Genomic DNA, 16,847 nt, shown 5'->3' with positions numbered 1-16,847 from the left:
TTTCCATCTAACGGTAAATAACTTCTGAAAGGACTAAATCTAACTGCACCACAGTCTAAATAATCTAAGCTTAATGAAGTGTAACATTCTAACATGGCTGGTACATATAAAATGTCACCACTAAAACAAGTGTAAGTTCAAGCATCTGGCTATGCCCTTATTAAACGAAATTTTGAAAGGGAGGTTGTGTCCTTATTCATAACAGCAGCAAGAGGAAAAGAATACTGTTATATGTTTAAGGGTGGATAATACCAACCATATATACATTTGTGTTTGCTACAAACATGAACTTTTAAGCAAGTGAGGTAAAGAAAAAACAGCTGTATTTACCTTGCTGGCACTTAACCGTTTCCGATTTGACCAACGCTAAAGATCGTGTCCATCGAATGGTGGAACATGGCAAAATGAAAGAGAGAAATAGAATCATCAACAATATACTTATATTATTCTGTTAGTTAAATGGTGCAGACTACATTCAAAACGACAAATGCCCAAGTTTCGAGGTTACAGAGAAAACATGTTTAAATGAGAAAACAGTTAAAAACAGAAAAATCACATTTCTGTGGTTGTGTCACATCATTTCCTCACAGAATTTTCAACAATGGAAATACAAGGACATATAAATACTGCTCAATCCTTAGAAGTCCATATATGTTTTTAATTGCCTTAAAACATTATAATTTTTCCTCTAAAAGCAACATGGAAAGGCAGATTTCTCCTACCTGAAATATTCAGATAGTATTATGAAGTTCATGGACAATGTCAATTCATGTTTAGGTTTCTACAGTTTTAGATACTAGAAAAATAATTTCATTTAACTCCACTGATTGAATCTCCATGTTCAAAATAATAGGAAAAAAAATCTGAGTCATTCTTGACAATTAAGAAAAATAGGATAATATAGCACTGAGAGAGGGAAGAAAAAATTTTCTGAACAGCAAGTAACTTCAGCACTGTTCTCTTTTGATCTCTCATTTGTCATGCTAAGGCTGCTGAATTCCATCTACAATTAAAATTCTGTCCTGGCAAAATCCTCTCATGATTCCCGTCGCCGTCCAGTACTGCAAAGCTCTACTCTGGCTGGTTAACCAGCTAACTGGATGTTAAAACTTGGATAAATTTGGGAGATTATAACTCAATTATAAATCTAATCGAGCAGACCACATTTACTATTATGCTTAAGGAAAAAAATACCTTTAGGCAAATGACCTATCCACTTTGCCAATACGTCTTCCCAATAAATTAGAAACCAGAAAATAAATAGTCTTTGAGGAAAATCCGCTTACATTCCAGTGATCAGCAACTAGAAACGTTGATACAGAAATGACTTGCAAATATTCTTCATTAAAAAATACTTCCCCTGGTGAAATTGTGATTTTAACATTCAGCACATGGCACAGAACTGTAATACTACACTTTGGGTATTAAAATCAGTTCTTTTTGGATTTTCCCAACAACACACTGACAATTATTTTCACCCAAAACAAACACCAAAATGAATTACTACCTTATAGGTACGCAAGCCTATTTAGGGCCTGTCGACATATAATTCGTTTGATTTTTACAACAATCATAAAAGATAAATAAAATAGATATGGAAATTAATAGGAAATGACTATTATTGCCCACTTACTATAATACAAAGAGTTGCTGTATATCAAGTGTCTACCCCATGCCAAGCTCTAATTTGATAGTCTGAATTTTTACAATTCTGTAAAATAGATAACCTTTTTTTATCCTCATTTCACACACAAGGAAACTGCAGCCGAGAGGGATTAGGTTATACTGTGAATTTGACTTGATCACGAACTTCTTAAAACTAGAAAATAGTGAAGCCGGGATTCAAGCCCAGGGAGTCTGATAAAGGAGCCTATGATTCTAACTATAATCCTATTTTTGCCAAGAAAAAGAAAGAGACATCAGGTTTGTCATCCTTCCAACCAGTGCCTTACCTTCTAACTGTACCCTGCCCATTTACACTTAAGTTCCTGGACACGAAGCTTAACTTAAAGACATTTTACAACAGTAAGATTTTTGCCAGTTTGGTTCTAAAGCAAAAAAGATTGCCTCAATGATAACAAAAATAAATATGGGTACAAAACTGAGAATTCAAAGTGAAATCTCTCCATTAGACTTTAAATTAAAACAGAAATTGATAAATTATTCCCAATCAGAAAACTCTTGTCTCCCCAGTTTCAAGTGTTAGTTATTCCCATTAAATATAAGAATGTCTTTAAATATTTACTTAAACTCAATTAAAAAAAAACAACCGTTTTCTGATATCTATTATATCCGAAAGGCCCCGATATGCACTATCAAGTTGAATCACCACACACAACCCAGGATACATTATTCCTTGCCCAAATGTACTTTGATTAAGTATATAAATAGCAAAATGAAACTACCAGTTGGAACAAATGAGAGCAGGCAGGGTTTTCTGTATTATAATACCTGCATAAAATATATACGAAATATATTGTATACTAGACCTCTGCCAGACAAGCAAAGAACAAAGACAATAAGGAAGTGCGTGAGCGAGCAGACACGCAGTCTGATCTGACAGACTCAAAAACAGCAGTGGGACTGAGGACAGAAAAGCCAGACTAGGCAAGATGACAAGTGTGGCTACTTTTAAGACTCCGAAAACATATTCTTTGAGATGTTTTACAAAACCAAACTCAAGCTGCATCTGCTATTAACTTCTCTGCAATTTGAAATAAATTTTAACTAAAATAGCACTGCATTAAAACTCCAAATTGTTGCAATACTTAAATATATTTTAAGTGTCAGTATGACTACTAAACATAACTCAATATTCTAGAGAAAAAAAATCACCAGGGGAATCAATTGCAGCTATTATACAGCTTCGATATGCAACCATTTTCATGGCAAATTATCCAGCTTAACAACCCCCACTTAAATAAGTAAGAAATTATTAGAACATATCAGCTGACGATGCCTCAGCCACGTGACAAATGATACTTATTTACGTGGCATGTCATTTTAACCCGACATCCAGCTCACGTAACTGGTCACCTACTACTCACACTGATATTGACTCTCATGGCAATACTGTCAAGAATAAGAAAAGCTTAAGAAAATCCCTTCTTCGTTATGTTAGATAGAAAAATAAATTTATTTTCAACAGCAATTCAAGACATTTCAACATCAAAATATTAGCTTTATAGAGGTCTCAAGTTTTAACAGTGCCACTTTTGAAAAAATAAATAAATGGAGTTTTTTTTTTTTTCGATTATCAAGTAAGTTATCATAAGCAAAGATTTCAAATTAAAAACAGCAAATATTTAGTTAACCCTCAGACAACTGAAAGGTCACTGTGCAGTTTTCCTTCTTTAAGCCATTTTCTATGAGTTTACTAGTAAATTGGTCATGATTTTCATTATGAAAATAAATTACAACTACAAGCAAAGGTGAGGTCAAAATGAAGGATATTCTCCTCATCGACCCCACTGACTCGATTAAAGAAGTATTACTGGAGGCCTAATTTATAAACAGGCTTCAGATTTTAAAAACGCTAAATTTTAACACATCTTAGTCCTTTTTCAAGTAAGTGTTTTAGCTGACTTTAAAAATGCCTTTCATAAAAGTTACAATGAAAGATACTTTTCATTCTTATTTTAATTTTTGGAATTATAAGGTATAATCTCTGAATATAAAACAAGATTATGATGTGTATTCACATATTTGCTCATAAGAACAGAATCTAAATCAATAATGTACAACACTAAAATTAAATGAGTGAACAGCTTTTCATAACTGAATAATGCCCAAGTCATCTAGGACCTAAGAAAATTGTAAATGAGAATCTTAACACTTGGTAAAATCATATTTCAGATGATCCGTTACAAGCCAACCATGAGCAGCATATGCATTTTAATAATAGCAATAGTATCCATATCCCTAGCCGAACCAGACAGAATGTCTTAATAGATTTTTTTCCAGAGATTCAAAAGAAAGGAGACGTGTGTGTGTGTGTGTGTGTGTGTGTGTGTGTATATGTATATACACACACACACACACACACACACATATATATATAAACATACACATATATGCACATATAGGTTCTTTAAGTCTCTATAAAATTATTTGTTTCCACCCTAAAAACAATTATAAAAGTATCAGTCATCTGGTAGCTCAGTAATCAAAGGAGAATTGCAATAAAGGACTTTTTAAAAACTCACACTTACATGTCTCTTGAAATCACCCTGCTTTACCACTAGGTTCAGATTTAACACAATCACTCCCATGTCATCTTCTAAACTGTTTGGATCTTCCAATTTTAAAATACGTTCAGTTGTTCTAGGAGGAAAAAAGCAACAAATACTGTTAGCTCTTATTGGCAGTACTATGCAGTCTTATAATGCATCAGGAATTTATGGTAAAAGCCTCCTACCTCTGAAGAAGGGTCAGACACAAGTTAAAAAAGCACCAAATTCAGTGAAAATAAACTAACCATCTTCAGGGTGGAGAACTTGTTTGGCGTTGCCTATTTCAACAGTTGATTAACTGATTGTTCTCCCCTACATCCCAAATAAAATTTAAATGCTTGTTTTAATATGAAGATACGCAGGTTAACGGACCCGAATATTAACAAATGGAAGTGCGACATTCAATACACATTTCACAATACGTTGTGGGGGATTTAATACCTGACGCATACATTTGGGAGCTAAAAACCAAAAATTATAGAAAAATTTACATTTTAAAGCATGCTTCAATTATTCAGATTTTTGTGTCACTTGATCTTATAAAAACACTATTTTAACTTTATCTTGAGTTCCCACTAAAATTCATTAATAACAGTTAGAAGGTAAAAATACAATACCTGTTAAGTTCAAGATCACTGAGAATGACAAACGCAGATCCCATGAAATCAGACGTAGTCAAATCTCGATCATATACCTTAAGAGAGGGCCAGTAACACACATTAATATGGAGAACCAAATGAGTTTATCAAGTTATTAATAAATGTAATAGGCTGGGAATTTTGCATTCAGTCTTCTAGATCTAAAAATAATTTGCACAGTGCAGTTAAAGAGGAATTTAGCCAAGCCGATGGAGAGAACAAAATTATTCAAACTCGCCCATTTTGCCCACCACGGCCAAAACAACAGCAGAAAATACTTTTAAGGCAGTATTCACGTGCATTAAAATGTTATGCACGATGGACCACTCTCTGTAGTTTAAATGGTCTCTCATTAAAATTTAGTATTTTCCACAGTGAGCAGGTCTGCCAATTAAATAGAAATTTGCTAAATATTCTATAGCAATCCCATCCTGCACTCAACTCATGCAGTATTCACCCAGATGTTAGAGCAATTGATGCTTACAACCGGTAGCTTAAAGCTCTATTAAGTATAAAGATATTCCTAATGAGAAAGGCTTCAGTAGTCGTCACTACTGCACGAGCAGTAATAATTCTTCCACATTCGGTAAGTTTAAATACAATCAATGAAGGTATTATTTTCACTACGATTTTCTGTGGAGTATATAGCATTGGTCTGGGAAAAAAATGTAGTTTCGACAAAGGGTACGAAAAAATTCTTTCCATACTGGTATTTTTAACCCAGCGCTTAAGAAGAAAAAAAAATTAATTTGGGGAAGTTCACTTTTAAGAAGGCAAAGATTGCTGAGAAATAAATGCTTTTCATAAGAGAGCAGCTTTGAAAGTCATCTGTGATTACCTTCACGCGTAGCTTTTGATCAAGGCTTTGTATTGGCAATACGACTATTTCATCCCAAACTGGGTTCAGGTTCTTATATATGACTTTACTTTTGTACAGAGTCTTCCCGTTCAGCTTAAATTTCACGTAGGGATCACTTGTGCCTTTAAAAAGGAAAAAGAGCAAGACAGGTTTTTTTACAGATACACGTGAAAGCCTAGGACCCCCATTAAGTAAAGATCCTTTCCACACTCTGCAGGCTCAGAGCATCCGACTGCACACGCCCAGAACAAATCTCTCCCCGTGCAGAGACTGAAGGCCCCAGAGGTGGCAAGGAGGGAGAGGGAAATAATTTGGAGTAAATGACCGATTCTTCTTTGCAGAGTATAAATGGGCTCCTTGAGCTTTCATGTTTTGTTTCATTGTGGGTATGTCATCACTACACTGCCCACAAAAATTTCAGAAATAAAACCCACTGGCACCAGCCGACGATGTCAGGGGTCCTGGGGAAAAGTCCACCCCTCTTAAGAACAGCAGTGAGTCAGTGAAAAGGGAAAGAAATAGTTTTCAAACATTTGGCCAGATGGTTGACTCAACAGAACCCTGTACTTCAGAATATAATCATAATAAATCAATCAATCTCTGGAACCACTGGCTCAAAAGACGGGGTAAGGGGACTAAGACTGGAACTGGGGGAGTAGAGATTAAATGGACAAAGTTGCCATTCTTTGCTGCCTCTCGCACCTGCAGTAAAGCAGAGAGCCAGCTGAACACCACATCAGCCAGGCCCTCAGCTGGCCTCGGGGCGACACCCCTGACCTGCCGACTCCTCCTGGGGAGCTTTGAAACGGAGGCCAAAAGAAATGAATAATGTCCCTCCAGCCACTACGTCCAAAGCAGAAAAAAGGGCTGATGACGGCCCCTCCTCCACATTTTTCAGATCAATTGAGAGAGGGGGAAAAAAAGCCTGCAAATATAATACATGGATTATGTGTTGTGCCTATGTGTTACATGCATGCAAGTGTGCCATCATACGTGGGACACATAACGGGGACTGGGACACAACTGTGTATTCATACCTAGTGAATGATGAATAAAGAAAGCCCAATGAACGATCGGTGGCGGAATAAATGCAGGCCAGCTGATAATGCTAGCAAAAAAGAAAAAATCCAGTGGGGGAGTTATAATTAATTGTGAAACACAGAACCGCGAATAAGTCCACGAAGACCAACAGTCTGTTTTGTGCACCGATTCTTCCCAGGTGCCTTGGACGGCACCCATCGTTGGCCCCCCGTATATTTACTGACTTGAATTCCTGATGTTAAAGCCGAGCCAATGCAGTCTGAGAATCTTAGATCAAAAATTAATTAGGCAACTGTCACATTTACCAAGCTGTTAATACCCATCATTACTTCAGTCTTTTTTTCCAGCTCCTTTTTAGGTTTCTATTTAAGCTGCGGAACTAAAAATTTCTGCAAATGAAAGCAATGCATTTCCCAACTATTTAAGGTGAAAGTCACATCTCTATAGAGTAAGATAATATGCATTTTTAAAAATCTTAACTGATGAGCCAAGGTATAATTTTGACGAGTTAGTCTTCCAGTATCACAAGGCTACTACTACCTTTAAAACAACAAAAAAAGTTTAAACTACAAATATACACATATGCATATTCAAGTCTCCCATTTCCAGGTTGGCGGCACAGAGGCAGAAGCCCAGCAGCCTTTATTTTAAATTTGGACACACACACGCCATGTAAGCGGCCGTTCTGAGCAGGACAGTAAAAAATGCATGCATTCACGGCCATTCGGTGGAACACTCACTAGTGAGCGAACGATCTGCCCACTGCTCCCCCCCACCCCACCGCCCTCTTTTTACAAGAGAACACCTCTGGCAAGTCAGACTTCAACAATCATTCTGATATATATATAAAAAAAAAGTGGAGGAAAAACTATAATAAAAAGAGGCCTTTAATTAAATGAAATTGCCACTCTGGGATCAGGGCTTCATGCTTGTCAGCGTGCTCTCAAAATAAACATCTCAGAACTAGGCCTCGGTGGTGTCACTTTCTCACAGGCAAAGCATACTGGGTAATCCCCAGGCATCTTGACAGCTACATAATGTTCAAACTGTTTCACGGGTGAATGGCGGCAGTTGTGTGAAAGAAAATATTAATGTCTGGAATTAATAGAAAAAGGGACCAGGGTTTACAAAGCCAAACAAGAAAAGGGTGTCAAGTTAGTGCGGCGTTAATTGTTAGGGAAAATCTGAGGAAGGGGGGAGCACAGTGTGATTTTTCTCTCCAAGCATCAGCGCCTCACTGTCAGGGATGTGACATCTCAACTAGGCAGGTTCTGAAAAGGGGCTGGCCATTCAGAAATGCAACTCCCAGATTATACGAATGATGAGATGACACCTGAATGGGTGGACTTTAACCCTTTTTCACTGGGCGCTTCATAAACAATGAGGCTCTTTGGAATAAAGAGGTGGGGTGGTACTTGGGGAGGAGAATGAAGCCAGGAGGCGGGATGGTGTCCCCCGGCTGGGCTGCCACCATCCTGGGGCTGCCGCTGATTCTGCCATGTGGACCCCATGGAGTGACACAACCTCAAACGTAGAATATCAAGGTGTCGAGTGTCAGTGGCACGAGCTTCCTGCTTCATCCCAAATACACTGTGGTGCTGCGTGTCCTGAGAGAAACGAACAGCCATTCGTTGGTCCTCCAAAAACGCTGCACCAATTTATACTCCTCTCAACGGGTGTGACAGTCCGTATTTCCGCTCATGCTCAATGACGCTATGGACGGTCCAGTCTCCCTTGACTCTGTACCTGTCACGCCTGCTAACACTGCTCATGTGTCACAGACTTGTACAGGTGACGTGAGTGCATGGCTCGGTGCTAGACGCTATGGGTGGGGGTGGGGGAAGCAGCAAAGGAAAATTAATCCCAGATACAGCTCTTCTACGCCCGGCAGGCAGCAGGCATACTGTAAATATAACACGAGAGGTCAGTATCAAAATAGAATTGACCTTGAGAGTTGCGCCGGTTCACGGGTGGGGGAGATGAGTCTGGCTGGGGCGTCGGTGGCCGCTGAAGTAGAGATGGATGAGAATGCAGAAAAGGACCAAGGTCATTTCGGCAGGAGGGACTAGCTCTGAAAGGGCGGGAGGGGGAGGGGACCAAAGCGACGATTTCAAGAGCGTTGAGGAAGCACCTCGATCGATCCAGAAGTTAAGGGGGAAAAAATATAATGAGAAATAAAGTTAAAAAGGCGGGTCTGAGTCAGAGGCCAAAGCACCCTAAAATAACAAAATAAGGAGTTTAGTTTTTGTTCTGTAACAGGTGTGTATGGTGGTTTTGTGTTTTTCTGTTGTCTTTCTTTTTAGTATTTTGACAAATGTAAGACATGCACCGAACTCCAAAAGGTATGAAATAAAACGTAAAGGCCTCTATCTGCTTAACCCTTCCTCCCCCCCATTCCTGTAATATACCATTTTCTTGGGTGTTTTACAGGAAAAAATACAAGAATTGTTTTTACGTTGAATTTAATCATACTGTATGCACTGGACTTCACACACTCACAATTAAAGCACCGTCCATTCATATCAGCAATTGTTTCTTTTATATCAACTGCATAAATTTCCATCGCATTGTTGTGTCTGAACTTATGAAGCTAGTCACCAAACAATGAACATTTATGTCATTTCCAAATTTTTTTACTAGTACAGACAACACCGCCGTAAGCATCCACGTATGACTATCTTGGGTTTCACAAGTAATTACGTTCTAAAGAAACTTTTAACATTGGAACTGCCAGGCAAATTAATATGTGCCTTTTCTGGTTCAGACAGACATTGTCACATTGTTCTTCCAAAATCTATCAAATTTACAGTCCCATCAAGAGTATGTGTTTTGTATGTTTCTTTACATGGTGACCAGCATTGAATGTTATGCACCTTTATTTTAAAGCAATGGCAGATAAAAAATGCTATCTTCACTTTTCTCCACTTTTAACATTTGAGTAAATTATTTTTTGGTGGCCCGCATTTGTACCTCTTTGTCAGGGAAATTCTTGTTTAAATCGTTTGCCCCCTTCTCTATTGATTCCTGGTTTTTCATTTGCTTGTGAATTTGAGTGGGATCTTAAAATTATCAAAATCAGCTATAAATCTTGTCATAATTTGTTTAAACTTATGTTATTTCTTGCGGTAAGTTATTTTGATTTTTCTTTAGTCAAATTTAACAAAGTTTTATTTATGGCTTTGTAGTTTAACATTCTGCTCGGAAGAAATTTTCTCACTGCAAGATTTTAAATTAGTTCATCTATGTTTTCTTCCACCGATTTTGTAGTTTTTCATTTTTTACACTTAAGCCTTTGGTCCATCTGGAATTATTTCAGTGTGAGGAGGGAAGGGAACCCAGGTTTGCTTATGAGCAGGAGAGTAAAATGATCAGAGCCAAGTTTTAGAAATATAAATCTGGCAGCAGCTTATAATTTAGAAGGCAGAAGAATCAGGATACAGCAAGAAAACCTGGCAATTGAGATAATACAGCACGGGCACTGAGGACTGGGGAGAAGGCTGCGTCCACACCGTAAGCGAAAACCCAGGGTTTTACAAGCGTAATCCACGGAATGTTCCTCCCGAGAGATTCTCCACAGACTGAGGGGATTATGTCTTCACAACCATCGGGAAAAGCTGTTCACCATTTCCTCACTTGGAAGTTCACGGTATACAGGAAAATTTTAAACTGTGCCAAGAACTGCATTAACAGCAATCAACAACAATAAAACATAAATACTTTCCTACTCGATATTTCGTAACATTATTTAAGCATAGAAAACATCTGACCTGGAGCACCTACAAACATGACATTAAACTCTTCCAATTCGAAACTCTGAAAGGTAAGATTTGTGCCCAGAATTGCCTAATGCACAGGGTAGATGTATTATAAATACGTGGTAAATGAATGATCTTTGAAGTGAGATAGGCATGGTGGACTGAAACCCCAGACCTTCCTTTCAATAAACTAGATCACCTTGGGCAACTTAATGCCCTTAAACCTACTGTTTTAACCTATAGGATGGAAAATGCCAACCTCACGGGCGATGTTGATAGCTGAATGAACCAGCCAATCACCGTGAGAAAGTTCTATGGCAAAGGCTGCTCTCTTCAGTACTCCTGTGCAATTAGCAGTGTAGAACAATGTATACAGTACTGATGAAACAAGCATTGACTTGACTTTAGCTGTTCAAGACAACACATACTAATCATTTGTCTCTCTAATGTCTCTTCTATTGCCATCTCTACAGGTGTGAAATTCGTATCACCTTCTCTCATCATAAGTTGAAGAGAAAATTCTTTATCTTATACACTTCTTACGAGGATCCCATGTGGCTGGGAAAAATTTCCATGAAACGATCTGAGCTGTCCTAGAAGAAAAGGGATGTATAAAAACTAAAAATCACTAAGTATTCATGTTTACTGGCCACCATCCTACCTACAATCCTATGGCTATTCATTGAGGATTTCAGAGCACTTTGCAGGATAACTTAACGAAAATAACAGTGAGAAGAACACATGACAACACAAATGTTTCATCAGGAGAGTCATCAAGAACCATATTATTTGATGATTCTGTTCTTCACTTGGCATTTTATTTATCATCTTAAGAGGCCATTACTGCCTTGAGAGTGCTATGGAAAAAAATAGCCAGTAACAACAGGCAAAGTGGTAAATAAAACAGACAATATCGCATCGGCTTGCTCAAGAACCATACGAATATGCAAACAAAATAAATCTGTAATGAAGCTCTAATTGCAAATACATCCTTTTGCTTTTTTCTAATATAACGACTTGTAGCCATGTTAGAAAAAGTAGAAAGCCAAGATGCACAAAGCAAAAATTAAAAAAAAAAAGAAATTACCACCATCCATAAATCTAGAAAAGCTTAATATGTTGATATATACTTAGACTTCACACACACACACACTTTTCATGAGAGAAATCAGCCTTGGTATCATGCGTTGTACATGCCTTCTTCAGTCAGTAATGCATCGGCCACCTTCCATGCTCGGAAGTGTATTAATGGTCGTTTATGTATATAAACACGTATATTTGTGCATACATACATATATGAAAACTTACTAAATAATACTGTTTAAAAAAATAGCATTCTAATTTGAACTAAAAATCCACTACAGTGAATGCAAAAGCAGTATTTGTAGGCAAATCTACTTATTTGCTATCAGCAAAGCTCATTTGCCAAATTAAAAACTTTAACCATACAATCTGTCCAAAAGAAAGGTCATCTTAGGCCAGAAAAAGTTTTCTAATTAAATGCATTTCTCAGAATAGTTGTTTGTTCGTGAAAGGAAATTATCTCTACATGTTTACACTAAGTTCATGTTTTGTAATATTTGATAACTCTTGTCGGGAGATCTGAAGAGTTCAGATTCAAGTCAACAATGATTTATCAAGACTTTAGGGAAAATGACCTAGATATAGATGAATTCACTCTGCATAAACAGTATTTGGAAACGTATGAAAGGTATAACCTTGACTTCTTTCTTTTCCTCTATCTCAAGAGTAGTAAGCCTCTATTTATGCACATACATTTAGAATCCTATCGATATGTATATATTTTGACTTGTTTCTTTTTGCCAGAAAAAGAACTAGAACTGAGCTGTTTTCATAGGCAATCCACAAGTTCTGACCTTCTGCGAGGCTGGCTAAAATCAAACAGCAGACCTGACTTTTAAAAAGCTGCTACCACCCTTTAGCCGTTCAGCTGAGATTTCTAGATCAACTCGTGTCCAGCTGCTCACTCGTCACATTCTTATCTGACCTCCTCTGAAACCACAATGGGCTTCCTGGAAATTCAGGGGGCATTTTTCCCCAGTCACATGAGAAAAAAGACACAACTTTTTTTCTCTGTAGAGCAAAGTCTATATTACTTAAGAGAACAGTAGGTTCAAGTCTAGAGAATTCCAAGCCAGGTTTTATCCACTAAAGTTGAATGAAGGGGTCATCGCATCCCCTGGTTCGCCCTGGCCTGTCCTTCTGCAGATGGTGACTGTGTGATTCTAGGAACTGTTCTTTTGTTGCCAACCCTAGAAAAGTTTTTGTTTTGTTTTGTTTTGTTTGTTTGTTTGTTTGTTTTTTACCCTAACCTTCGACAGGCCTCTCACTCTCCATGTTTAGAAACTCAGCATATCCTTGTTGAACTATTCCGGAACTTTCCTCTGGAGTATGACTAACCTCCCTCCTCTAAGGCAGCCCACCATGGCAAGGTCTGCCCGAGGACGGACGCTGTAATGTCAGCAACTGACCAAAATCCGGTTTCTGAAAGAAGTTCTGGGAAGTTCTTGATGCACTTACAGTAGGGTGAGTGATTAGAAATTACATATTTTACCAAAATCTATTCAACCATGAAATTTATACGGAATAAATAATGAGACATAAGGGAGCTATGGGGGTGAGGTCTTCTTGAGGATTTCGGATTCAACCCTTGGTGCCAAGACCCCCCAAAGCTCCTTCGGCCCACCCCACCCCAGACATCACCACCTTCCCCTACTGTCAGCCTCCTCCCACCCGTCTGTCCCTGAAATTGTCTCTTTTTCTCTCTTTAGTCATCCCCTTTCCAGGCTCTGCAGCCTAGCCTATGACATATCCAGTCTCTTCTATATTTTTTTTTTGGCCTAAGACAAATTAGATATTTAAAATACTGTTTTGGTTTTCTCCTCATAAGCAATTAACTAGTATGACCCACAGACCTTCAAAGCTGTTTTTAAAAGTTCTGATCCAATAACTGTCTAAATGAAAATAGCTATAATTTTATAAATAGATGAAAGAAAAACACTGTCAATATATTGATGAATTCAGTCAATAGGCCCCTTTGGTGAATAGATGATTGAACAAACTGGCGTCGGGGGAAGCGGTCATTAAGAGATGCCTGTGCGCCGTTCTTGACCTGGTGATGAAGAGCACAGAGGGGTGTGAGGTTCTAAGAGACATCACGCGTGGCTGTGCCTGTGCCACCAAAAACCGAAGGGCGACATGGAGAAAGGGAGAGGAAAGGCTGTGATATAAAGAGACTATAAAGGGCTGGGGGGAAGGAGCATGGACGAGAGTAAGGCAGAGAGTCACTGAACGCAGCACCTGCCTGTTGTGAACGTTTGGGCTGTGACAGCATCACAGAACTCACTGCCAATGCAGTAGCTAAAATCGAAATTAAGCCACATGTAAACGACGGACACATGGAAATACATGGCTATGCCCTGTGCGTATTCCTCCCTCTGTGTGAGACACACACACCCCCTCGAGCTGAACACACAGTACTGACGTCACACACAATGAAATGAAGGAGGACTACTGGGAACACAGGGTGCCATTATTTTGGTACGTAAATGAACAGCTGACAAAGGCGCCCGCTAGAGAGAAGTCCCACTCACCCATTTGGAAGACACGCTCACTTAAATTCAAGTCAATAATCTTCTGCTGGGTGTAAGGCAATTTGCTGCAGGCAGCAGACACAGGGAACAGGCCCGCTCTGCTCCAGGGCGCGTCACAGGAATGGGGATACACCCCACGGAAGGGAGAGGCAACTGGCTGTGAAGCGGGAGAGCATCAGGACCTTCTAACCAACCCACGAGGACGCACAGGCCCGAAGCAAAACCCAAGCACAGAAATCTCCCGAGGGAAGGGCTCAGTCGCGGGAGTACGTCAAAGGCCATTAGGACAAACGAACATCTGCATCATAGTGGGAGAGGAGCAAACGGAAACAGGTTTCAAAACCCAGCCCCGCTTACTTGCTGTGGGACCCTGGCAGCTATCAACACTCAAGGGGGAGAGGAAAACCAGCCACTGCCTGTGTCTCAGGATGAGTGTGTGCAGCTTTAGAAGTGTCAAGTTTGCTCTTGAAGGACAATCTTTCTGAGAAGCTGCCCAGATGTGGTTTTGGGCTCCCACACGGCATCCAAGGATCTCGCGCCATCTGCCGTTCAGAGCAGGTACTCCAACGTAAAGCGAACCTAATTTTTGCAAAATGAAAACTACTGATGGTGACCTTTGATACAGTGAAACTGTGGTGTGGTGCTGGCACCTGAGCAAAGTGATACATCTGTGGGCATCAAAGAGAAATCCAAGAAGCCGATCCGACTACGCGTTGCATTTTAATACACAATTAAAAAGTGGCGATCAAACCATCAGGGAAAGGAAAATTCAGTCCTAGTCCATTAAATAGCTATTTGGCAAAAAAGTAAAACTAAGTTCCTACTCTGGGGCAGAAATCAAAATAAACCTGAGACAGATTAAAGAGATAAATGAAAAACATAAACCCAGCCAGAAAAGAGAATAAACATAGGTTAATGTGTTACCTCTGAAGACAAAACAAAAGGCCTTTCTAGGTACAAAAACAAAGGAAGTAACTCTCTAGAATACAATCATGTAAGGCTTGAAAATATTTTTGCAACAAAAACTTTATAAACAAAATTAAAAGGCATGTGACAAATTAGAAAAATATACGTGAACATATCCAAGAAACAGAAGAATGAGGGACAGCAATAGCTGGAATAGGCTATTCATAAAAAAAAAAAATATCTCTCAACCCAACATATCCGAGGAGTTCATTAACACAAATCAAAACAAAAATAAGGTCATGCTTTTTCTGGATCAAATTAACCAAGATAATCACACGGTTTAGGTGAGAAATGGAAAGTAGACCATTTATATGCTACCAGTGGATGAGCAAAGTGGAGAGGTGAATGCGGGAGCGAACTGGCAAGTCTGGAACGAGAATCCTGAAATGCTCAGATCGTGAGACAGAAAACACTGCAAAGAAACAAAGGAGAGTGCACACACTGATTTAGGCACAAAAATGTTGGCTGCGGCATCATTATTTAGTAAAAATGATGCTGAACAAACCTAAACCACAGCATTGATTAAATGAAGAACGATGTGCTATAAAGGTTTTGATCTCTTCTCAAAATAATATTTTTAGTATGGAAAAAATATGTGTGGTGAAAGCCAGCAAATTATCAAGCCATTTAAAGTCAGGTGTTATTTTACTTTAGAAAAGAAAATAGATTTTTAAAAAATCACATCAGTATCTTATGGTCAGTAAACCAAAAAAAAAAAAAAAAATGAGTCAGATGCCTTCGTCCATGCCCGGCTTTCCAAGGTCAGTTGCCATGAAATTTGAAGGGCATTTTCTAAGTCCTTATTCAAATCATAAACCTTTGAAGCCTAGCTTCACCCTCCTTTCTCATTTTTGCTGTCGTGCAAACAGAAATTAGGAACTGGTCTGAGACAACACCCTCGACCACCACAACCCTTTGCCCTCACTTGGCAGGAGAAGGAGCAGATAAGGCAAAATCTATCTCCGAATAGAAAGGGATAGACAGAGATAGAGACAGAGATAAAGATAGATAGAGACAGAGAGACAGAGAGAGAGAAAAAAGCAAAAGATATCCAAAAGATAGAACAAATTATCAAAAATTGGGAAGAAAAGTCATTTAAAAACTGGCAGATACACCATGAGGCATTCTCTTTCCCAGAGGAAAAGTGGAAGGATAAAACGCAAATGAGAATAACTATAACAGGACGCAGCAATAACAACAGCTCACGTTTACTGTGTATCACTGCTACCCCCACCCCACACGTCCCCACAAGCTCGCCCACCAGGTTCCCCCTGGCAATCACTGCTGGATGGGAGCTGAGCTAGCATTCCGCATGGTCTGTGCCCAGAGTCCATGACCCTTACCTGCTGTCCAGTGCTCCCCGACACTGCGCATCATGGCACAAAAGAAAGCCATCGTTTTTGTCGGGCGCAGCAGGGTACATGGGAGAGATGCTGTGGGGCTGGGCCAGGTGCAACGGAGCTGCCCGAAGGCCAAGGGGATGAATCCCTCAGTGCGCCCCATCAGGACACACCTCTTGGGACGCTATATGGCTGCTCCCCCATATACAACCGAGTTCTAGAAACACCCCTTCTGTCCCTCAATCGCAGCTGTGTGGACAAGAAAGGGGCTACGTAATAAACCTGACAAGCTCAGGGGGTGCTGCATGGCAGGCCTGAAAAGCTTGGTGGCCAAAACTAACCACACAAAATGGTCTGATCACGAATTCCTCACTGGGCAGACCATGCAGGTGGCCACTTCCC

At 39.3% G+C, this 16,847-nt stretch overlaps 1 protein-coding gene across 4 annotated transcripts in view; it reads right to left on the bottom strand.

Annotated features, from left to right (window-relative positions):
* The window catches only part of MCTP2 (multiple C2 and transmembrane domain containing 2), a 161,682-nt gene that overhangs the window by 95,523 nt on the left and 49,312 nt on the right, over positions 1 to 16,847 (bottom strand). For all 4 annotated transcript variants that reach the window (XM_039844054.1, XM_039844055.1, XM_039844056.1 and 1 more), the window contains 4 exons: positions 5,709 to 5,851; positions 4,850 to 4,926; positions 4,212 to 4,323; positions 331 to 366 (listed from right to left, as the gene is read on the bottom strand). In XM_039844054.1, coding sequence (XP_039699988.1) covers positions 331 to 366; positions 4,212 to 4,323; positions 4,850 to 4,926; positions 5,709 to 5,851 — 368 coding nt within the window. The remainder of the gene's footprint in view (positions 1 to 330; positions 367 to 4,211; positions 4,324 to 4,849; positions 4,927 to 5,708; positions 5,852 to 16,847) is intronic.

Source organism: Pteropus medius, unplaced genomic scaffold (assembly GCF_902729225.1).
Source record: "Pteropus medius unplaced genomic scaffold, Ma_sr-lr_union100, whole genome shotgun sequence".
NCBI lineage: Eukaryota > Metazoa > Chordata > Mammalia > Chiroptera > Pteropodidae > Pteropus > Pteropus medius.
Note: the sequence above shows the minus strand (reverse complement) of the source record. Positions and strands in the feature narration are given on the sequence as shown.